Genomic DNA, 23642 nt, shown 5'->3' with positions numbered 1-23642 from the left:
TCATTTACTTTTTCCAGAGTGCAAACAGATTACTTAGCAATTAAGAAACAACTACTGCTCTGTAGGGGTGATTTTGAGCCTAAAGTGCTGCTGTTCCTTTAATCTCTCAGTTAATCCTAGAAAGTCTTCTGAGATAAACATTACTTGCATTTCAAAGATTAAGAAAACTGCAGTTGAGAGAAAGTCAAATCCTTTAATCAAAATCATACAGTTATTGAAAGCTGAACTATGATTTGAACCCAGGTCTATTCAACTTTAAGTCTGCCTGTGCTCTTTTGTTGCTTCATGGTCGGGCAAGTCACCTTCCTGGAAAGACTGGCACGTGGTGTTTCTTGAGCTAATAATAATAAGGCTCTTTAGGTTTAAAAGTGTTCAATTCCAGGGCTAGAGGCCACTCTGGTCCTCAGGCACTTGCAGTTCCCTCCCCACAACCCTAAAAAAACCCTCCCTCCTGCCCCAAAAGGATTAGAGTTGTTCCCCGCCCTTCATGAACCCTAATACCTATTAACCCAAGCAGCTACTCCCTGTCAAGGGCATTAAAGTAGTAAATGGGGAACTGTGTTTGCATAACTTTAGTAAAGGCTGTCTAAAAACTATTCTATATAACAAAATTATGCAAGATATGCCCATTTAATGTATCTTTTCACATTGAAAATGAAAAGCCAATATATTTTATAATTACAGCCTATAATCTAAGTTTTTAAAATATATAATCATAGATTTTATATTTCCCCTTCAGAACTGTAGTTATGCTCTTAAGAAGGCTCAGTTAGTCAGATCTTCATCTCCAAATAATAAAAATTTTAATGTTCAACAGTCATTCAAATAAACATCATATAACTCAAAATTAAGACATTCATACTATAGAAACCGGACTTTAATTACTAAAGTTAACATATATTATTGCAAACTAACATAGCTCAATCTATATTTGCTATACTCAGTAAGGGGAAGCATTTATTATTGTCATGCATTACTGTGAACAAGAAAATAAATAGGGTTTTGAAAATATCTCTTAAAAATTTAATTTTAATTAACAAAAATAACCATTCAGGTTGCTGAACATTAAAATGGCCCATCTATTGAAAATGGCTTAAATAATTGCTTTTAAAAATGAATACAAAACTAAACAGTGATTAAGGTGCTAGCCTCATCAATATGACAATTAAAATCTAAAAACATTAGTGTTGGTTTTCTATAATAAACTTAAGCCAAAAACAATGACCTCAATATTTACTTAAGACTTCTTGTTTTCATACTTTTCTCCTCATTAATATAAAAACAAAGAGCTCAAGGCCTCACCTTGGTTTATTCACTGCTGGTTTTCTATGTGCTGAAACTAGATTATCAACTCTGTAAGAGCTTGGACCAAGCCTGTCTTGTTCACCACTATATCCTATAGCACTCTGCACAGTGCCTGGTAAATAGGAGGTGATCAGCGAATATCTCAATAACTGAATCAATGAAAGAGGAGAGTAAAATAACTTTATTTTTATTTTTGCAAATCATTCTCTGCTCAAACTACTATAAACTGGCAGCTGTAATTCCTAGAAATATGGGTGAAAAAACTCCCAGAGATGGAAGGACCTGATGAAACACTGAAACACACACACACACACACACGCGCGCGCGCACACGCGCATACATACACGACTGCATGAGTCAAAATTACTTCATGAAGTATGAGATGTCAACATTATGCAAATAAAATTTAATAGTGAAAAAGTGATCTGGAAGCCCTGTGAATTTTTACCCTACACATTTTGGAGGACATCATATGGGTTAAAGAAACCACCACAAAATCTCATTTATTCAGATAATCATTTGAATCTTTACATACATTTTTGGTTATTTATAACTAATTTAATTTACATTTCCTCATATTAACATGTTCCTCTTATTTAGTATGTAATCAAATTATGTCAGTGAGAAAAATCCTCATAGTACCTTAATTGAGTTGCTGATTCTGAGAAAACACTAAACATGAACATGTACAAAAGAGGCATTTGAATAAAACAGCATGTGCATTTTTTAAATATTTGCACAGTTTGATCTTTGCATTTCTGTCTGGAGAAAATATGAACAAAACCCAGGTTCACCATGCTAAGATAATGGTTCATATGACTGCCATAAAAGTAGTACATACAAACAATGAAAACAAATCACATCCTTAGGTTCCGTGATTACCGAGATGATTTCCCCTGCCCTAAGTGCTTTATTGTATTTCTTAAAAAATATAGGAGCAGCAGCTTATCACAAGTCTCCACAAGAGCATTAATGATGGAATCAAAACAACACAACAGATTCATAAGGATGAGAGAACTGCAGAACAATCAGAAGTCAGTTTTACGCTTCTTCTTGTTCTGGATAATTCAGAATTTTGCGGTGTGCCTGTCGTAAATATTGCTGTTGTTTGAAGTAAACTTTAAATGCTCCTTTTATGGCAACAAAAGCAATTCCACCCTAAAATAAAGAGGAAAATTAGCTTTTTATAATGCAGATTTAGAGAAACATAATAATAACAGCAATTTTATTTAGATCACAAAAGACATAGGCTTTGATGCTAAACTAATTCAGATGACTGCAAATGAAACAGTTGTCCTTTTCTACTAGAAGATGAGATAGGGAGAGAGACAGACTATACGCTGTTACTACAGGTAACAGAGGACAGAGATGCCTTCTCCATTATCCTTTCTGACTAGTCTTTCTTCCATGTAGTTTTACATATACTCTGATATACAAAGAAGAATGCTAGGGCACTATGTGCAGACTGCCACTGTTGGGAGCAAGAAAGGCCAAAGGGATTGTGACCAACTCAGCATTCCACTGGAGGCTATATAACCAAACAGCAAACTGTTTATCGTGAATGCAGGATGTGAGCAAACCTCACCAAAGTGTTTGCTGAGGGCCATCACTCCCTGGCGCAGGGTTCCTTGAAGTCATCTACTGGGAAATCTAGTGCCTATTGTTCGAAGGATGCAGTCTTGCAAGCCTGCTGTGAACCAAACTGCTGACTGACAATTACCCAACAATCATCCCTGCTTCTCCTATCTCTTTTGCCTCATACGGAGGCTGTGTAAATTTCAGGGCCCTTGTCCACTAGAGGCAAGGTGCCCCCGACCCCTTCTTCCAAATATACTCTCTTGTCTTTGTCTTTTATTCCCACGTTTGCCCCCTTTGTTCAGTCCCCTAAGGTCCGTGCAGGTTACATGCCACCAGAGGGGAGAAGTGGAAATAACAATAATAGCAAACAACATGAGTGCTTACTATATGCTAGTACTTATACAATCCTCACAATAATCCTGATTATTACCATCATTACCATCACCATACTACAGGAACAAAAAGTCCAGACATTTGATTTAGATTTCACAGCAAGACAATTTCTGTGATGGGATTTGAACCAGGTGATCTGATCGTAAAGCAAAAGCTCTGCACTGTAATCCCACTGGCAAGAGGGGCAGGTGTAATGATTCACACATATGCCATGCGAGAAAGCACCTACAACATAGTTCCAAAAGGCCAGAACTGCTGCAGTGGTTTCTCCTCTTTTTATTTCCACTCAAGCTATTGAATGATAGTGAGGCTCAAATAGAGGCTTAATGCGTAGGAGCCACAGACTGAATATTTATACAGTTCCCCACCTTTTAAAAACAAATACACTTCATTCTCTTTTGCAAGGTAATATAAGTAATATTAAAGCCATCTTACCAAGATTGTCCTTTGTAAATTAGAGTTAACACTACTGAACATCAATTTACCAACTATTGTCGCAATAGTAGGAAAGACAAGGGCTCCACACAAGATTCGAGTAGCAGAGACATGATCTGCTAAAGGATTAGCCTCTGCTGGAATTCGAGGAACAGGACAACCAATCCCTAGAGGAAAAAATGTAGCGCATTAGTGCTAATAAATCAGAAGAGTTAGAATATCTTCAAACATGGCTAAAAAAGCATGTTATGGTTCTTCTATAAGATCAATTTGGTATGCACTTTACAACCACAGTTCAGGGCCTTACCTGGAAATATACTATTTAAAATTTGAAGTTTATTCGAGTATTTGCGCCACAGTCTAAGCACATAGTCCTCCCAGCGAATCATCTTGCCTAATATCAGCATGACAGGAATAGTAGGAAGTCCAATTAAAAGGAATAAAGGATCAGCTCTCTCCATAACATCCAGACCTTCTTTATGACCTACAACCTGTGAAACAGATAGCATATGTTAGAATTACTTCTTTTTCAAATGAGGGGTTGCATGTTAAGCTCTATTTTTTTAAAATAGAAAATGTAAGCATTTCAAAAGAATACACAGAAATAAAAAGTTTAAAAAATAAGCTGGAAAGCTATCAGTCCTGATTTATTTATAAGAAATGTCTCATTCAAGGGAAAAACAAAGTTCTCAAGCCATTTCATACCACACAGGAATAAAAAAGCTTTTAAAATGGCTGACCCAGACTAATTACATTACAAAAGAGGGGTGGGGACCCCTGATTGTTGCTTCTATTCCTTTATTTGATTTGGTTAGACTGGGCTATGGAACTGGGATATAATTCTAAGTTCTATTTGTCTTCCAGCAAAACAATTGTTTTCCTGATCTTCCTTCTAGGAGATTAAGCATAGCCAGCCAAGAGGTAGGACTGGCCTTCAAGAGATGGCCTGAAAGCTCATTTCTCTTTGGCTCTTTCTCCTTACTTAGTGGTGTGTAAGATAGGGTGTGATGTCTCTGGCTGGCTAAGTGTTTACCCTACAGACCTAACCCTCCTTAAGTGCACTTTCAAGGTCTAGAATTGAGGGACTGTAGTAGGAGGTCCAGTTTTGGTTACAGATCCCAGGCATTTTTCCCAATCCAGGAACTCTAGGGTACCCTATCTATGGGGGTAATGAAGCTAATACAATCTTTTCCTTACTCTATCCTAGTCTTGGGGCTATTTCTAAATTGGTGTAGATCCCAGAAGGCAAGAAATACAAGATTGGCATTTGTGAATTTCTACCTTTTCCCTCTCTCCAAAATCCTTTTCATTTCCACATCAATCTTGGCCTTAAATTTACCTCTTTTTGTTGCTGTTGTTTCTGCAACAGAGTCTCACTCTGTTGCCCAGGCTGGAGTGCAGTGGTGTGATCTTGGCTCACTGCAACCTCCAGCTCCTGGATTCAAGCGATTCTTCTGCCTTAGCCTCCCGAGTAGCTGGGATTGCAAGGGCATGCCACCATGCCCAGCTAATTTTTATATTTTTAGTAGAGATGAGGTTTTACCATGTTGGCCAGGTTGGTCTCGAACTCCTGACCTCAGGTGATATGCCCGCCTTGGTCTCCCAAAGTGCTGGGATTACAGGCGCGAGCTACCACGCCTGGCCAAAAATGTTTTATAAAAGTGTGTAGAGGACCAAATTTGAGCTATGGATATAGTCCAGATTTCTACTTGGTTAATTTATCTAACTAAGATGTAATATTAAAGGGCAGGAAGCTAGCCTCTTCCTAATGGTCAATAATGTCATCGAATTTGATATTCTTCTGTGTCTCCAGGTAGAACTTAACAACTTCCTATCTTGTATGCGGAAGGTGATCCTTTTGAGTTGCCCTAAAATGAAATGGTCTGGTGTATGATATTTCATAAGCCGCAATTCCATAATGGTAGCCCAGATTGTTTTACCTATAATGATTTCCCAGGAAATTATCTATCTATCTATCTATCTATCTATCTATCTATCTATCTATCTATCTATGTATGATGGAGTTTTGGTCTTGGCACAATCTTGGCTCACTGCAACCTCCACCTCCCAAGTTCAAGAGATTCTTCTGCCTCGACCTCCCGAGTAGATAGGATTACAGGCGCGCGCCACCACACCTAGCTAATTTTTCGTATTTTTAGTAAAAACGGGGTTTCACCACGTTAGCCAGGTTGGTCTTGAATTCCTGACCTCAGGTGATCTGCCTGCCTTGGCCCCTCAAAGTGCTGGGATTATAGGCCTGAACCACTGCGCCCAGCCAGGAAATTCCTTTAAAGAAAAAAAAAGACAGGGTCTTGCTATGTTTCCCAGGTTGGCTTTGTACTCCTAGGCTCAAGCAATTTTCCCACCTCACCCTCCTGAGTAGCCGGAACTACACATGGGTGCCACCATGTCTGGCTAGGAAATTCTATTTTTATATCATTAAAAATTTCAATATAATGATCACTCTAAAGTTATAACTAGATATGATTAAATATTCTCAAAGTGTTAGCAAATAAATTCAGAATATTTGAAAAAAATCCTTTGTTGGGTTACATATCCTTTTTTTGGGTTTAGAAATATAAAGGAGAGTGAATATTCAGGTACAGACTAGAGCAAGAGGAAGTTTGTTCCTCATGGGTAGCAGCAAAAACCTTATAAGGTATTTAAGAATAAGGAAACAAAAAGGAAGTGGGGTTGGGCACTGTGACTCACAGTTGTAATCCTAGCACTTTGGGAGGCTCAGGCAGGCGGATCACCTGAGGTCAGGAGTTCGAGGCCAGCCTGGCCAACATGGTGAAACCCCGTTTCTATTAAAAATACAAGCCAGACATGGTGGTGGGCGCCTGTAATCCCAACTACTCGGGAAGCTGAAGCAGGAGAATTGCTTGAACCCAAGAGGTGGAAGTTGCTGTGAGCCGAGATTGCACCAGCCTGAGCAACAAGAGTGAAACTCCATCTCAAAAAAAAAAAAAAAAAAAAAAAAGGAAATAGGGCAAAGAGTGAGTAAATAAAGGCCCAGTATTTCACTTGTTACAACTAAAGTGAAGAGAGATGCCCTGTGCTCAAGCAAGTTAGAAGTGGGATGAGGCTCATCATTCACACATGCATTCATTCATTCAACTGAATACTGACTTTGTGCTGGGGCTGAAATGGCAGGTTAAACAGATGTCTTCTAGAAGTGAGAGAAAATCAAACCAAACAAGTGTGCAAATATATATACTGTGAAGAAATAAGGTAGTATAACACCTGCAGTACACCACCTGCTAAAATAATCATACTCGGGGGCAATAAATGAAAGGTGAATAAGCAATGGGCCTGATTCAATTTTGGCCAATACAAAGTCAGTGAACCTGTGTGTAATCACATACATTCTGCTTTCTTGTCCTAAGATTTAAAAACATTATTTTTAAGACTTCAATTTTGGGGTGAGATCCAGGAATTATATCGAATGTCTAAGAATTTATCTAGGTATAGGCCGGGCGCGGTGGCTCAAGCCTGTAATCCCAGCACTTTGGGAGGCCGAGACGGGCGGATCACGAGGTCAGGAGATCGAGACCATCCTGGCTAACCCGGTGAAACCCCGTCTCTACTAAAAAACACAAAAAACTAGCCAGGCGAGGTGGCAGGCGCCTGTAGTCCCAGCTACTCGGGAGGCTGAGGCAGGAGAATGGCGTAAACCCGGGAGGCGGAGCTTGTAGTGAGCCGAGTTTGTGCCACTGCACTCCAGCCTGGGCAACAGAGCAAAGACTCCGTCTCAAAAAAAAAAAAAAAAAAAAAAAAAAAAAAAAAATTTATCTAGGTATAAAATAAAGGCCTGGCTGGGTACCGTGGCTCACGCCTGTAATCCAAGCACTGAGGAGGCTGAGGTAGGTGGGTAGCTTGAGTCCAGGAGTTTGAGACTGGCCTGGGAAACATGATGAAACCCTGTCTCTACAAAAAATACAAAAATTAGCAGGGCATGATGGCATGTGAATGTCGTCCCAGCTGCGCAGGAGGCTGAGGTGGGAGTATCACCTGAGCCCAGGGAGTTCAAGGATGCAGTGAGCCATGACTGTGCCACTGCATTTCAGCCTGGGTAACAGAGTGAGACCCTGTCTCAAAAAAAAAAAAAAAAAAAAAAAAGAAAAAGAAAGAAAGAAAGAAAAACAAAAGACCTATAGAACTGCAAGTTTAGAGAAAAATATTTTTTGTTTTTGTTTTTCCCGTAGAAGGGCTAAAAGCTAGATCTTCGTATCTAGGTAGGCCTGCAGTTCATTGCTGCTGAAAGGCTAAGAGTTTTTAATTAAGGTCTGAGATTTTAAAGTACTACTAGAATCCTACATTAATTAATTAATTAGAGGCAGAGTCTTGCTCTGTCGCCCAGGCTGGAGTGCAGTGGAGCGATCTTGGCTCACTACAACCTCTGCCTCCCAGGTTCAAGGGATTCTCACGCCTCAGCATCCGGAGTAGCTGGGAGTACAGCCACTATGCCTAATTTTTTCTTTGTATTTTTGGTAGAGACGGGGTTTCACCACATTGGCCAGGCTGGTCTCCAACTCCTGGCCTCAAGGGTTCTGCCCGCCTCAGCTTCCCAAAGTGCTGGGATTACAGGCATGAGCTATGGCACCTGGCCAGAATCCTAATGAGAAGATGAAACAGTGATGAAATAATAGGGTTTTTAAACTCAGAATTAAGGATAAGTACTGTAATTAAGAATGGGCAATGCTAATGGGGGTTCTCTTTACACTAGAGGCAAAAGTGGGAACTAGGCTAAATATTAAGTTTCCACTGTTCCAGGATAAAATGTTCCAGTTGCCTCTGGGACCAGGCTTCACTTAAGGAGCCAAGGGACAGAAGTCCTAATGCTTCTTCTCTGCTATGTGGCACTGGACATGTAAACTCTCTAAACCAGTAAACTAGGAATACTTTATAATAATAATAATAATCTATGTCATAAAATTGTTGCAAGGATTAAATGCATCAGTGCTAGGTGTTCAATCCAGTGCTGGGAAAAAAAAATTACTGTGTTGTCTTTTCAATAAAAATGCAAGAGGAAGGTCCTATTCAAGTTCCCCACAACTAAGAAGTATTGATTCTACGACAGGTCCATGGAGAAGGAAAGAAAATAAACGGGAAAAGAACAGTGATCTGATTCCTTAATTTGGTTTACTTGTACTGCAGGGTTGTTAAGGAACCAGAGAAAAACAATCAAGTGTTAAAAGGCAAACTCTAAATACTACTGATGGTGTACAGGGGCACGTTCTCTATCATATGTGCTCAGGAAAGTAAAAGTCATCTTCCCAATACTCTTAAATCACATAACACTACCTACCTACTGTCATAGCTAGTCTCATTTCTGGGCTTAAAAAAAAAATCTTTTCAAGTGAGACGGTACATGTAAAGGTTATTTCTAAATAGTAACACATAATATATGTGTACTATAGTTTTTGCTTCCTTGCTTATTTCATTCTACCGATTCAAATTATTTCCTTTAAGGGTTAGTTCAAGACTTTTCTCATAATTTCAAATCAAATGATCTTTCACTTTTACTAAATTAAAATATTGTTTATATAGTCTTCTGCCCTCTTACTACATTTATTTATCTAACCTGTAACTGTTCTCCAGTGGTTTCATTTATGAACGTCTTGTCTTGGACTATATACCTTGATGCTGGGGATCAGAGTTTTCAATTTATTTGTGTTTTAACAAGTACCACCTTAACAAGTGTCCCATTAATTACCAAAATTATTTTAACATTGTGTCAGCCTAAAAGCCTTTCTTAAAAAAAAGCCATCTCACTTCTTATGGTCAATAAAGTCTTAAGAAAAATCACTCAATTTCATTTGCAAAATATATATATCTATATAATGTATTTGTACATTAAATAATGTATAATCTCCTCTAAGTTTCTATGTCTTTCTCAGTCTTAGGAAATCATCCTGCTCCTCCCTCCTCAGGTTACATACTAATACTCATTATTTGAACTGGTCACATAAAAAACATAAAGACTGCCGGGTGCAGTGGGTCACACCTGTAATCCCAGCACTTCAGGAGGCAGAGGCGGCAGATCAACTAAGGTCAGGAGTTCGAGACCAGCCTGACCAATATGGTGAAACCCCATCTCTACTAAAAAGACAAAATTAGCTGGGCATGGTGGCGCATGCCCGGATCCCAGCTACTCGGGAGGCTGAGGCAGGAGAATCGCTTGAACCTGGAAGGCGGAGGTTGTGGTGAGCTGAGATCATGCCACTGCACTCTAGCCTGGGCAAGAGCGAAACTCCGTCTCAAACAGAAAAACAAACAAAAAAAAACAAAACCACAAAGATTTATGAAACCCTTTAATGTGTTAGTTTCTGTGTAGATGCTGTAACAGGGAATACAGAAGCATAAAATGGACTCTGCTTTCAAGGAAATTACCTCCTAACAGGAAAAATAAGGCCTAAAAACAAGAAAAGTTAAATAGATAATCTATATAAGAAATGTCACTTCATCAGGGCAGGACTACCTGCCATTTGAGGAATAAAAATGTCAAGAATGTGGAGGAAGAAGGAATCACAGCAGACAGGAGTTGCCTGTAAGATCTGTGGAGGAAAGTTAGCTAAGCCTGGAAGGAGGGTTTAGATTTGAATAAGTATACAGAAGACTAGAAGGGCAGGTATTAGGTTGGGAGGATGACGTAAGCCAAAGGACAGAGGTAAAAAACTAAACAACATAAGGATGGGTTGGAGGAGACAGCCAACAGGCCTTAAAGCAGAACGAAGTACAATTACGGAGTACCCTGCATATCAAATCAGGCTAAAGTTCAAGTCAGTGGTTCTCAAACTTTATTCACTACACTCACGTCAAATGATGTTTCACTGTGATTCATTTCAGTAACTGTATCCACATTTTTGGGATGTCATCATCATTTTATAAGGAAGTCACATAATACTCTGTCTCATCATGACCATTAATGGAGCAAGCTATAAAGGTTTGACCCTGGCATAGATACATATGCAGCTCCTGGAATATTAGGTAAAATTCCATGCATTCCTTTTTTGTTCATGTAAATTCTAATTTATATTAAAGAAAAGAAAATTATGTCATCTACAAACCTGTGTTCACTACTACAGAGTTACTTAGGAAACACTTAACCAATCTAGATGCTGCTCTTGAACACTACTACTTAAGGTAATGTTGATGTTAAGATGGAGAGTAAGATTTTGACAGTACTGTTTTAAGAGGATTCATTTGGAAGGATGGACTGATAGAAGAACATGAAGTCAGATAAACCAAGAAGCTTCTTCAGCCATCCAGGTATGATGAAGTGACAAGAAGTCAGGTGGTAAAGACTGTGGAAAAGAAGCCACAGATGCAAGACATATCAAAATGGAAAAACTGCTTGGATATTCAGTGGACTGAATAGAGGGCTACAAAATAGGAAGACTAGGCCAGGTGTGGAGGCTCATGCTTGTGATCCCAGCACTTTGGGAAGCTGAGGTGGGAGGATCACTTGAGGCCAGGAGGTTGAGACCAGTCTGTACAACATACCAAGACCCCATCTCTACAAAAAATAAAAAATTAGCTGGGCATAGTGGTGTGTGTCTGTAGTCCCAGCTACTTGGGAGGTTGAGGCATGAGGATCATTTGAGCCCAGGAGTAAGGCTGAAGTGAGCCTTGATTGCGCCACTGTACTCCAGCCGTGGTGACAGAGTAAGACTTTGTTTTGAGGGGGGGCGGTTTGTGGAGAGTATTGAGGCAGGTGAAGAGTCAAACGTAATTCTAAACATGTAGGATGGGCTGGGTGCGGTGGCTCACAACTGTAACTCCAGCACTTTGGGACACTTTGGGAGGCTGAGACGGGAGGATCACTGGAGCCCAGGAGTTTGAGACCAGCCTTGGCTACATAGTGAGACCCCTCCCACCATCCTTCAAAAAAAGTAGCTTGGCGTGGTGGCACACACCCGTAGTTCTAGCTACTAGGGAAGCTAAGGTGGACAGATCACTGAACCCAGGAAGTTGAGGCTGCAGTGAGCCATGATTGTGCCACTCCATGCCAATCTGGGCTACATATAGCAAGACCCTGTCTCAAAAAAAAAAAAAAAAAAAAAAAAAAAAAAAAAGGGATGTAAACTATAGATGGGAAAACAGAAACAAACAGGAATGATGATGGAGAATAAATTTAGGTTTCAAAATGGAAGAAATGACAAGTTTGATTTCAATAATTTTGAGTATGAAGTCACAAGAGATCATTGCAGCACTGGATTTGAGAAAAGAAAAGGACAAAAGACCTGAACACAAAAAGAACTAAGCTGATAGCTGGAAATCTTTAAGAAGAAGGTGGCCGGGCGCGGTGGCTCAAGCCTATAATCCCAGCACTTTGGGAGGCCGAGATGGGCAGATCACGAGGTCAGGAGATCGAGACCATCCTGGCTAACACGGTGAAACCCCGTCTCTACTAAAAAATACAAAAAACTAGCCGGGCAAGGTGGCGGGTGCCTGTGGTCCCAGCTACTCAGGAGGCTGAGGCAGGAGAATGGCGTGAACCCGGGAGGCGGAGCTTGCAGTGAGCTGAGATCGGCCACTGCACTCCAGCCTGGGCGACAGAGCGAGACTCTGTCAAGAAGGTATAAAAAGAAGAGTCAAGGGTTTGGGACTAAATTTTGAAATTTACGTCTCTCTAATCTTCAGCAGCAGTTATTGATTGTAGCACTGTTTTTCTTTTCTTTTTTAAATTTTTATTTTTGACTACTTATCCAAGTTCTGTATAGCACTGTTTTTTTTTTTTGAGACGGAGTCTCATTCTGTCGCCTAGGCTGGAGTGCAGTGGCATGATCTTGGCTCACTGCAACCTCTGCCTCCTGGATTCAAGCGATTCTCCTGCCTCAGCCTCCCGAGTAGCTGGGATTGCAGGCATGCATCACCATGCCTGCTTAATTTTTGTATTTTTAGTAGAGATGGGGTTTCACCATGTTTGCCAGGCTGGTCTTGAACTCCTGACCTCAGGTGATCCGCCTGCCTTGGCCTCCCAAAGTGCTGGGATTGCAAGCTATGCAGCACTGTTTTTATAGCAAAACACTGAACTAACTAAACGTCTAACCACAAGAGACAGGTTGGTTAGTAAATCGCTGTAATTCTATAGATAGAATGTTATGCAGATTTCTGCATACTTATATGAAATGATCTCCAAGATTCACTAGGAAAAAAGGGAGATACAGCTATAATATACTCCTTTTTGGGTAAAGAAAAAGCAGGGGAAATAACATATTTAGAAAGAACATGAGAATGTTCTTATTCAAAATAATACACTTTTAAATGTCTAACAAACGTTTTAATAGATCTTCACACCAAGTAATATCACTATATAGGTAAAATAGTGAACCTGCATCACTGTCACTGCTCCATAAGTCACAGCTGTCCAATAGATAGAGCCGACCATTATTCCTGCTGCAGCAAATGGACAGGCTTTTGAGATCAGTCTATCTGCAAGATCCAAGACGTAAACCACTGGACCTATAACAAAGAAAAGAAGTAAAGGTTCAACACAGGGTGGACTTTTAAAATGACTAGTTTGATATTTTCTATAGATCTAAAACACTTTCCCCTCAAAAAGAGACAGGGTCTCACTTTGTCACCCAGATTATAGTGCAGTGGCATGATTATAGCTCACTATAGCCTCGAACTTCTGGGTTCAAGTGATCCTCTTGCCTTGGTCTCCCAAAATGTTGGGATTACAGGCATGAGCCACTACACTCAGCCTAAAATACTTTCATGAAGTTGGACGTTTTGATGCTTTAGAAATAACTGTTATAAATTTGATGGGAACCCAGACTAGAATAGTTTAGAATTTCTCAGTCATTTGCACGAATAGCTAAATATTACTTCATAAATTCTCGCAAACGGCCTCCTCAAATTTTTATCTTTATTACTGAACCTAAAATTAGAGTCTCAAATATAGTTGCTTCTTATAAAGGAAATAGTCCTTTCACTTTCATCTCTTAATCATACTGGCCACGGTAGAGTGAAATGGTCATTTCAGCTTGCTTTTCCCATCAAATTCCTGGCAACAATTAGATTCTCTCGTATTTGGTAATAATATCATTTCTCTGACTTCACTCACTGTATACCTTGATACAGCATATAAAGGTAACCAGGGCCATTTTCTTGTGTTTATATAAAGCCAATTTATCTCTCTTTGATTTTCAATATGCTGTACTTAATTGAATATTATTCTCTAACAAATTTCTTTTTACGATTATGAAGCCAGTTTTTATAGCATTCCAACAGCTGTATGTGCCAATTGTGCTTCTATTATTATATGCTTACTCTGAAATCTGATTACTACTTCCTTCTGGAAGTTATTTGGAAAAGCAGCATTTGGAGGTATTCTGACTGCCACTAAGCCCAATATAATTTAGCTCCAGAATTTTCCAGAAGAATGGAAGGGTCTCAGCCCTGATTTAAAGGCCAAATATAACTGAATATCTAAGTTTATTTATTTATTATTTTTATTTTTTTTTGAGATGGAGTCTCACTCTGTCCCCCAGGCTGAAGTGCAATGGTGCAATCTTGGCTCACCACAACCTCCACCTCTTGGGTTCAAGCGGTTTTCCTGCCTCAGCGTCCTGAGTAGCTGGGATTACAGGCGTCTGCCACCATGCCTGGCTAATTTTTGTATATTTAGTACAGACGGGGTTTCACCATGTTGGTCAGGCTGGTCTTGAACTCTTGACCTCAGGTGATCCACCCGCCTCAGCCTCCCAAAGTGCTGGGATTACAGGTGTGAGCCATCGCACCCGGCCAGCTATTTATTTATTTTTGAGACGGAATCTCACTGTGTCACCCAGCCTGGGGTACAATGGCAGGATCTCGGCTCATTGCACCCTCCGCCTCCTGGGCTCAAGTGATCCTTCTGCCTCAGCCTCCCAGGTAGCTGGGATTACAGGCATGCACCACCATGGCCAACTAATTTTTGTATTTTTAGTAGAGATGGGGTTTCACCCTGTTAGCCAGGTTGGTCTTGAATTCCTGACCTCAGGTGATCCATCCACCTCAGCCTCCCAAAGTGCTGGGATTACAGGCATGAGCCACTGCATCCGACTCTAAGTTTATTTTTTCAATTTAATTTTTAATTGTTATTTTTTTGAGACAGATTTTTGCTCTGTTGCCCAGGCTGGAGTGCAGTGGTGCAATCTCAGCTCACTGCAACCTCCACCTCCTGGGTTAAAGTGACTCTCCTGTCTCAGCCTCCCAAGTAGCTGAGATTACAGGTGTGTGTGAGCCACCAAAAAAATATGAAAATTTCTTAGAAATGTGTAACAATTATTACTTACCTTCTGGGAACTTATAATCTAAAGGCAGAAGCTATACACGAAAACAGTTTTTTTCTCTATACAAATAAATTAACATAGGATTTTGATGATAAAATAATTAAACAGGTAAGAACAAAGCATCCATCTATGGAGCCTCTGATCAAGACTCCCTGCTGATCACTGGAGCCAATAATATCACTATGTCACTGTATGAAGACAGACTATACATTGTAAAGTAGAGAGAACATTAGAAGAGATGTCAAAGGACCTGTCATTTATAATACATATAGCATATTTACTTATTACTGTCAAGCTCTAACTTACATAACATTTAAAACAATGATAAAGTATCTTTCGGGACCAGAGAGATGAAACAAGTCTAATTCAGTGCACACCAACTCTACATCCTCTAATAAATAGCATTTCTTGAGGGTCTACATGAGACTGTGTGCTGTGTCACAGGCATTACATGCATCATTATTTAATCTCAGAATATAGTGCTGAATTCTCATAACATACAAATTTGCTGGGTTAAGTTTGTAACTCCCTTAGAAAGCACAATAAAAGTCATCTTAGTCACCAAAGATCCCTCAAATGCTGGTAGTAGAAGTTAAAGACAATAGGTATATATAAAACCTCAGCACTTCAACCTTTGTATCGATTGATAATTAGATTTTTTTCTTTTTTCTTTTGAGACAGGGTCTTGCTCTGTCACCCACGCTAGAGTACAGTGGCGTGCTATGGCTCACTGCAGCCTTGACCTCCCTAGCTCAAGCGAGCCTCCCACCTCAGCGCCCCAAGTAGCTGGGACCACAGATGTGCACCACCATGCTTGGCTAATTTTATTTATTTAATTTAATTTTTTTTTTTTTTTTTTTTGGTAGAGACGGGGTCTCCTGTGTTGCCCAGGCTGGTCTAGAACTCCTAGGCTCAAGTAATCCTACTTCAGTCTTCCAAGTGCTAGGATTACAGGCATGAGCCACCATGCCTGGCCTAGTAATTTTTTAATCAGAAAACTGAAGCCATAAGAGAACATTTACCAACTCCCTCCAGCACATGTACCCATCAACCAATATCCCACCGAGCTGAAGTCAGTCCCCTCGCTTATGCACTAGATGGTCCTATCCCCTCGGCAACTCAAGGCCACAGCTCCAGCAATTCTCTCCCACTCTCCTATGTAATTTCTCCCTGCTCTTTACTGGCTTCTCATCATACAAACATGCCATTATTTCTTCTGTGTTAAAAAAAAAAAAAAATTAAAACCAAATTTTTTCTTGAGCCTTTTTGCCCCACTGCTTCATTTCATTGCTCCCTTTGCAACGAAATTCCCCTGAAGAATTGTTTTGTTTTTTTTTTTTTCTTTTTTTGAGACAGAGTCTTGCTCTTGTTGCCCAGGGTGGAGTGCAACAGCACGATCTCAGCTCACTGCAACCTCTGCCTCCTGGGTTCAAGTGATTCTCCTGCCTCAGCCTCCTCAGTGGCTGGGATTAGTCATGTGCCACCATGCCTGGCTAATTTTGTATTTTTAGTAGAGACAGGGTTTCTCCGTGTTTGTCAGGTTGGCTTGAACTCCCGACCTCAGGTGATCCACCCGCCTCAGCCTCCTGAAGTGCTGGGATTACAGGCGTGAGCCACCGCGCCCGGCCCTCTATCTGATACTCTCCTTAGTTTTGAACCCACTTCACCAAAACTAATTATCAAGGTCACTAACAACTTCCATTTAGCCAAATCTAATCTTGGTTTTCCTTTTCTTTGGCTTATCCTGAACTTTTTTTTTTTGAGACAGAGTCTCACTCTGTCATCCAGGCAGGAGTGCAATGGCATCATCTTGGCTCACTGCAACCTCTGCCTCCTGGGGTCAAGCAATCCTCTTCTTCAGTCTCCCAAGCAGCTGGGACTACAGGTGTGCACCACCACGCCTGGCTAACCTCTGTATTTTTTGCAGAGATGAGGTTTCGCCATGCCACATTGCCTAGGCTGGTCTTAAACTCTTAGGAACTCTTAGGCTCAAGCGATCTGCCCACCTTGGCTTTCCAAAGTGCTGGGATTACAGGAGTGAGTCACTGGACCAAGCCGAGAACATCTCTCGTTTTTCTTTCTATCTCACTACTCATTTTTCAGTCTCCTTTGCTGGTTCTTCCTCTTTTTTCCTTTTTCTTTTTAGACACGGAGTCTCACTATATTGCCCAGTCTGGCTTCAAACTCCTGGCTGAAGTGATCCTCCCATCTAAGCCTCTTGAGTAGCTGAGACTACAGGTGTGTGCCACCATGCCCCTTCCTCTTCTTCTTGACCTAAGTGAAGCCCAACCTACGAACCCCTACTTCATCACACTCCCCATTTGATTACCTTGCTCTATTTTTCTTTTTCCCAAAGCACTTATCACCTAACATACCCTAATTTACCTATTAATTATGTTTCCACTTACTATAACAGAGGTTGGGAAACTAGGGGCTATATGCTAAATTCAGACATCTGCCTGTTTTTATAAATTAAGTTTTATTGGAACATGGGTACATGCAAAGTCTAAAATATTTATTATCTGGTTCTTTACAGAAAGGTTTGCTGATCTTTGCATCTGAAAATAAGCTACAGGCCGGGCACGGTGGCTTGCGCCTGTAATCCCAGCACTTTGGGAGGCTGAGGTGGGCGGATCACCTGAGGTCAGGAGTTCGAGACTAGCCTAACATGGTGAAACCCATCTCTACTAAAAATGCAATCAGCCAGGTGTGGTAACATGCGCCTGTAATCCCAGCTACTCAGGAGGCTGAGGCAGGAGAATGGCTAGAACCCGGGAGGCGGAGGTTGCAGTGAGCTGAGATGGCGCCATTGCACTCCAGCTTGGGCAACAAGAGCGAAACTCCATCTCAAAACAAAACAAAACAAAACAACACAAAACAAAAACTCCAAAGGGAAAATGATGTTTTGATCATTGATCTATCTCAAGTTCCTATTACTCTCAATCATTTGTTGAACTGAATTATCTTGTACTTGGAACTACCTACTGATGGAGTAAAGCAATATAATTCCTTAAAAAAAAATTCAAATATTTGAATGAAAGCATAATTCCTAAAATATAACCTATCACTATTACTTTTATCTATCATGAACAGTGACAACCTACAGATGTTTGAATTGTTTTTCTTGTTTTTCCTCGGAAGATCTCAGAAGGTTCTAACCTAAGCTCAATTTTCTTCCTACACCATTGGGTGTGAATTCTTTTGCATAAGGAAAAAATTTTTTTCATATTTTCTCTTTGGAAATTTTCTACTCATCTCTTGTGTTACAGGCAAAAGATGTACCAGATAAAATGGAGGAACAGGCTGCATTTTATAGCACCTAATTCTAGTTTTTCTGACAAAATTCTGTCTTGGCTTTTCTCTTGTTTACTTTGTCTAAACCTCTTAAGGCTTTTCCGGACACTAGTCTAAGATTAGCTTAATATTTAAAAGAAAAGATAAATGCCTAGTGCTAAGCATACCATTAGAATAATAAACTGCCACCCAGGGGAGGTATTTCTGAGAGCTAAAGATTATCTGGCAAGCTACTTGGTGAGTAAGAACAATCACTGAAATCTTTTGGATGACAGTCCCTAATTGATACTCTTCTTATGAAGTTTATGTGCTACTATCTCATGACTTGGGCTCAGGGGTCGTAAACTTAGGAAAAAAGCAACAGTTACTAGATTCTTATTGCTGTCAGATTACATCACAAAAAGTTACGGGAAGTGGAAAAAGGCAAGACAGCAGCCTTTGAAAACCTTAATTCTGGTGTAGAGGAAGAACTATAATAAATGTACCTTACAAGTTAAATATATAAGGGCGTAAGAAAGTTTCAATATTTTCAAAAGGCATTATTGAATTTTTAATGCGTTAGTGGGCCTCAACACTTACGTTTCCAATAGCACCGTGTTTACACAATGAATGGCAACTGAAGCGTTGTATAAATATTAAGTTTAAAAAAATCTATTAATTTAAAGGGTACCAGAGAAGCTTGCAATTAGCAGGGAAACTATTACTTCTTTTGTATAATAAAGAGGCTTTTGTAAAGAGAACAACTACACCCTAATATTCTGGGTAAATTCAAGTTTTTACGTTTCAGATGTAAATGACATCAAAAAGTGAGCTGAGAACTACTGGGGCTTGTAAGTCTATGTCTAATAAAAAAGGAGTAATCAGTTTTGTCTGGCAGACATAGCAAACAAAAGTAGATTTTTGCTGCCACTGTAATATAAATTAAAATTTATGTTTTGGCTGCTACAGGTGCTCCTTGGAAGTTAAGAAGTCAATGATACTGAGCACGGTGGCTCACGCCTGTAAATCCCAGCACTTTGGGAGGCTGAGATGGGCAGATCACGAGGTCAGGAGATCCAGACCATCCTGGCTAACACGGTGAAACCCCGTCTCTACTAAAATACAAAAAAAATTAGCCGGGCATGGTGGCGGGCGCCTGTAGTCCCAGCTACTTGGAGGCTGAGGCAGGAGAATGTCGTGAACCCAGGAGGCGGGGAGCTTGCAGTGAGCCGAGATCGCGCCACTGCACTCGCAGCACTCCAGCCTGGGAGACAGAGCAAGACTTCGCCTCAAAAAAAAAAAAAAAAAAAAGAAGTCAATGATTGAAGGGCAGGTAGGTAATACTTAATGTTCAACATTTGCTGGCATTGCTTGTAGTAACACCCAGAACTCCTAGAGGCTAGTCAAGTGAAGCTGTTGGAGTGGAGAAGAAACAAATAAATATATAACTGGTTATGATCCATTAGTTGTAAATACCAATGCACTTGGACTGGCAGAGAAACATAATTCTATACTTTGTTGTATGAAAGTTTCTAACACAGAACATGATTTAATGAGCATAAGCAGGTACTTTACAAGACAACCTGTTATAAGTTCCTGAGAAGATAAGTTCCTTCTGTTAAGTGGCCAATAATTTATAAAAGAGATTCAACAAGCAAGACAGACTGCTCACAGAAGCCACTCAAGTTCCCATGTTTTTTCTGTTTGCTTTTTGCTTTGCATTGAACTGATTTCGACCTACGCCAAACTCAAATGCCAACTTCCTTTTGAGACAGTCTCGCTCTATAGCCCAGGCTGGAGTGCAGTGGCGTGATGTCGGCTCATGCCAACCTTTGCCTCCTGGGTTCAAGCGATTCTCCCACCTCAGCCTCCCAAGTAGCTAGGACTACAGGTACATGCCACCACACCTAGCTAATTTTTTTATTTTTAGTGGAGATGGGGTTTTGCCACGTCACCCAGACTGGTCCAGAACTTCTGGTCTCAAATGATCCACCCGCCTTGGCCTCCCAAAGTGATGGGATTACAGGCGTGAGGCACTGTACCTGGCCCTCAAATGGCAACTTTCTAAAGCTAAGACACCAACCCCATTTTCAGAGCCATCCAGAAGTGCAGAATTTTGAGGCCACTGACAGTTTAACAATATAAACTTTGATCCTTGCTCCAAGTCTTTTTGCTACATGTTTGGAACGTCCTGTCCCTACTTTAAGTCTGTATAAAAACCCAACTTCTCAGCAAAGACTAACCTAACTTGATAGAGGCTGACTAGCCCACCCTGTCCATGTCCCATGAAGCTTCCTTTACATACTACCCCACAAAATACACTTACCCCTTTGCTTGTGCATAATGTTAGTACTTTATGTTCTTGTTCAATGTTTGTTCAGTTGTCTCAGTATCCTTTATGTCTGTCCATGTCAGCATCATCTTAGACTGAAAACTCCCAGGGGACAGGGGCCATGTCTGTTTAACTCGTTTTGTACAGTGCCTAGGACAGAACCATGTACAGATAGGTGCTTAAAAAATGCTTTTTAATGATGATTGGCATCACTCTCAAGGACCCTCTAGGCCACAGCTATCTTAGCACATGGTACTTGGCAGTATCGGGCACTTTGGCCTGTTCTACAAGGCACTGGAATATAATGGCACAGGACCTAGCCACAGTACTCTGTGGCCAGTACTTGACTCAGTCTGTTGTTAAATGGACATTTTAAGAAAAAAAAAAAAAAGAAAAGAAAGTATTAGTTATATGGTCCCAAGCCAACAAATGTGAATTTTATTGAAGGTATCAAGTAATACAACAAACTTGATTAAAAGTATGTGGGAGGCCAGGCGCGGTGGCTCACGCCTGTAATCCCAGCACTTTGGGAGGCTGAGGCAGGCAGATCACAAGGTCAAGAGATTGAGATCATCCTGGCCAACATGGTGAAACCCCATCTGTACTAAAAATACAAAAATTAGCTGGGCATGGTGGCGCATGCCTGTAATCCCAGCTACTCGGGAGGTTGAGGTAGCAGAAACACTTGAACCCGGGAGGCAGAGGTTGCAGTGAGCCAAGACTGCGCCATTGTACTCTAGTCTGGGCAACAAGAGCGAAACTCTGTCTTAAAAAAAAAAAAAAAAAAAGTATGTGGGAATCCTAATGAGATAGTAAAGAGTTCTACCTCTTTCTCTAGCATTCCCCACTGTTTTAAACACTACACTTTGGAGACTAGGTCCAAGAGCCCCAGACAAGCTTACGTAAATTTCACCTTTGATTCACTGCTCTGCTGGTAGTTTGAGATTTTACCATCTTTATGTAAGAACAAACATCCTGCAAACTTACGTTGTAAGTTACTTTGCTTAATAACAAAAGGTTAATCATTAGATTGTAAAGAAGGGATATGTTCTCGGACAACTTTTTAGATAACTAAGTTAATTATATATATTTTATTGTAGAAATGGTATCTTGCTATGTTGCCCAGGCTGGTCTCAAACTCTTGGCTTCAGGTGATTGGCGTCCCAAAGTGCTGGTATCATAGGTATGAGACACCATGCCTGGTCCAAAACAGTATCTGACAAAAAAAAAAAAAAAGGCCCACAGACAAACCAACTAACCCGAACAACCCTGAAGAATAAAGATTTAAGGTCAAAGCGATGAGTGATTATATATATATACATATATATGATTATATATAAGTGATTATATATACATATATGATTATATATGTGATTATATATAAAAATATATGGTACATAGCTATATATGACATATCTATATATTTATATATTGCATTTCCATGATTAATCACTGAAGATCACCACAGTAGTTCCTTATGATTACATAACTTATGCCAAAGGAAATTTTAAATTTATACTCATAAAATAATAGCCTACAGAATACTTGTGAGCTGTAAGATCAACTACTAAGTACTTATTAAGCACCTACTGTAAACACATTTTACTATGTATTAAAATAAATGTAAATTATATTTAACACACTAGCTGCTGCCCCCTAGGAGTCTACAATCTAGTTAGGGACAAACAATATACATAAAACAACTGAAAACTTTTAAGGCAAAATTAATAAAGATATGATAGTATGGTACAAACTGTACAGATAAATGTTAAGAAAATTTTAGGTAAAGATTATACAGGGGGTAAGGATACAAAGAGTTTTTAAAAATTGCTCTTTTTTTTTTTTAAATAAATGAATCTTGACCTAAACTTGAAGTCTCTGATGTGAAAAGAAGGCCAATTCCAAGTGAAGAAGAAAAAGCACAACGGAATCAAGGCAAAACCAAGCAGGCATGCTAAGAAGAGCCTTCCAACTGGAAGTGAAAGACTTTGTTGAAAAAAATCACCACCACCACCACCACCACCACCACCACCGCCGCCGCCGCCGCCGCCACCACCGCCACCACCGCCGCCACCAATCATCCTTTATTAACACATAAAAACAACTGGCAGCACTATGTACATACTACATATATGCTAGTTAACTATATAACCCACTGTCTTTTTTTCTTTAAGCATATGTATATTTTTCACATTTTCCATGATGATAATTGTTATTATTAATAAGAAAAGCTGTATTTTAGACAAGAACAATGAGTTATAAACTTCAGGTAACCATTATCCTGAGGAAGGTAACCTGACATTACCACTGAATTTTCTTCTTCCCTGTATATGAGAAGCTTGTATTAGGCTCATTAGGCTGTAACAAAACAAGGTGGGTAAGGATTAGGTTGGGTCTGCTGTGTGAACTGGAACAAAGTGCCATCTCTGGGCCTGAATTTCTGCATCTGTACAATGAAGGTGTTATGTATATCAGAGTTTTTGTAAAAATTAAAATAATTCACATAAAGCTCTCCGTACTTAATGTTATGTAGTAACAATCTGTGTCCGCTATTATTTCTTCCAGTTTTAAACTGCATGGTCACCCCAAAATGGCAAACGATGTTAAACATGATAGGACAGTGGAGTAGAAGGCATAATCAAAGACAGGAGATGTCTGAGAAAAATTCTGTGGTATATAGCTCTGGAATAAAAATAAGACAATTTCAAGAAATCTTCAGGTGAGAAAAAAAGAATAGGTGCCCTTTTCCTTAAAGATCCAGGACAAGGAGCAAAGGAAGGAGTCAATGGAGCCAAAAAATCTGGAAATGTAAAGGGAGAATGAAGACATCAAGAGAATTTAGATTCTGTAAAGAGCAGTTATCCTCCGCTCCTTTTAAAAAAAATTGTATAATTATGTTTTGGACCTGTAATTCAGCTACTTGTATTCATATACAGTGTGTACCCAGAAAGCCTCACACTGTTGAATGATACTTCTAAAAACTAATCTACTTTTAAGACTTAGGGAGCAAGACCAAACATGATCCAGCAGTAACACAA

At 40.0% G+C, this 23642-nt stretch overlaps 1 protein-coding gene across 1 annotated transcript in view; it reads right to left on the bottom strand.

Moving 5' to 3' along the window:
• Positions 1-780: 780 nt before the first annotated feature.
• MARCHF5 (membrane associated ring-CH-type finger 5) overlaps positions 781-23642 on the bottom strand; it is a 58627-nt gene continuing 35765 nt past the window's right edge. Inside the window, exons 3-6 of the mRNA XM_007963544.3 lie at positions 13052-13182; positions 4019-4202; positions 3712-3878; positions 781-2463 (exon numbers count right to left, since the gene is read on the bottom strand). Coding sequence (XP_007961735.1) covers positions 2347-2463; positions 3712-3878; positions 4019-4202; positions 13052-13182 — 599 coding nt within the window. The 3' untranslated portion in view covers positions 781-2346. The remainder of the gene's footprint in view (positions 2464-3711; positions 3879-4018; positions 4203-13051; positions 13183-23642) is intronic.

The sequence above is a fragment of the Chlorocebus sabaeus genome, chromosome 9 (genome assembly GCF_047675955.1).
Source record: "Chlorocebus sabaeus isolate Y175 chromosome 9, mChlSab1.0.hap1, whole genome shotgun sequence".
Lineage (NCBI taxonomy): Eukaryota > Metazoa > Chordata > Mammalia > Primates > Cercopithecidae > Chlorocebus > Chlorocebus sabaeus.
The sequence above is the reverse complement of the archived record's forward strand: the minus strand, read 5'-3'. Positions and strand labels throughout refer to the sequence as shown.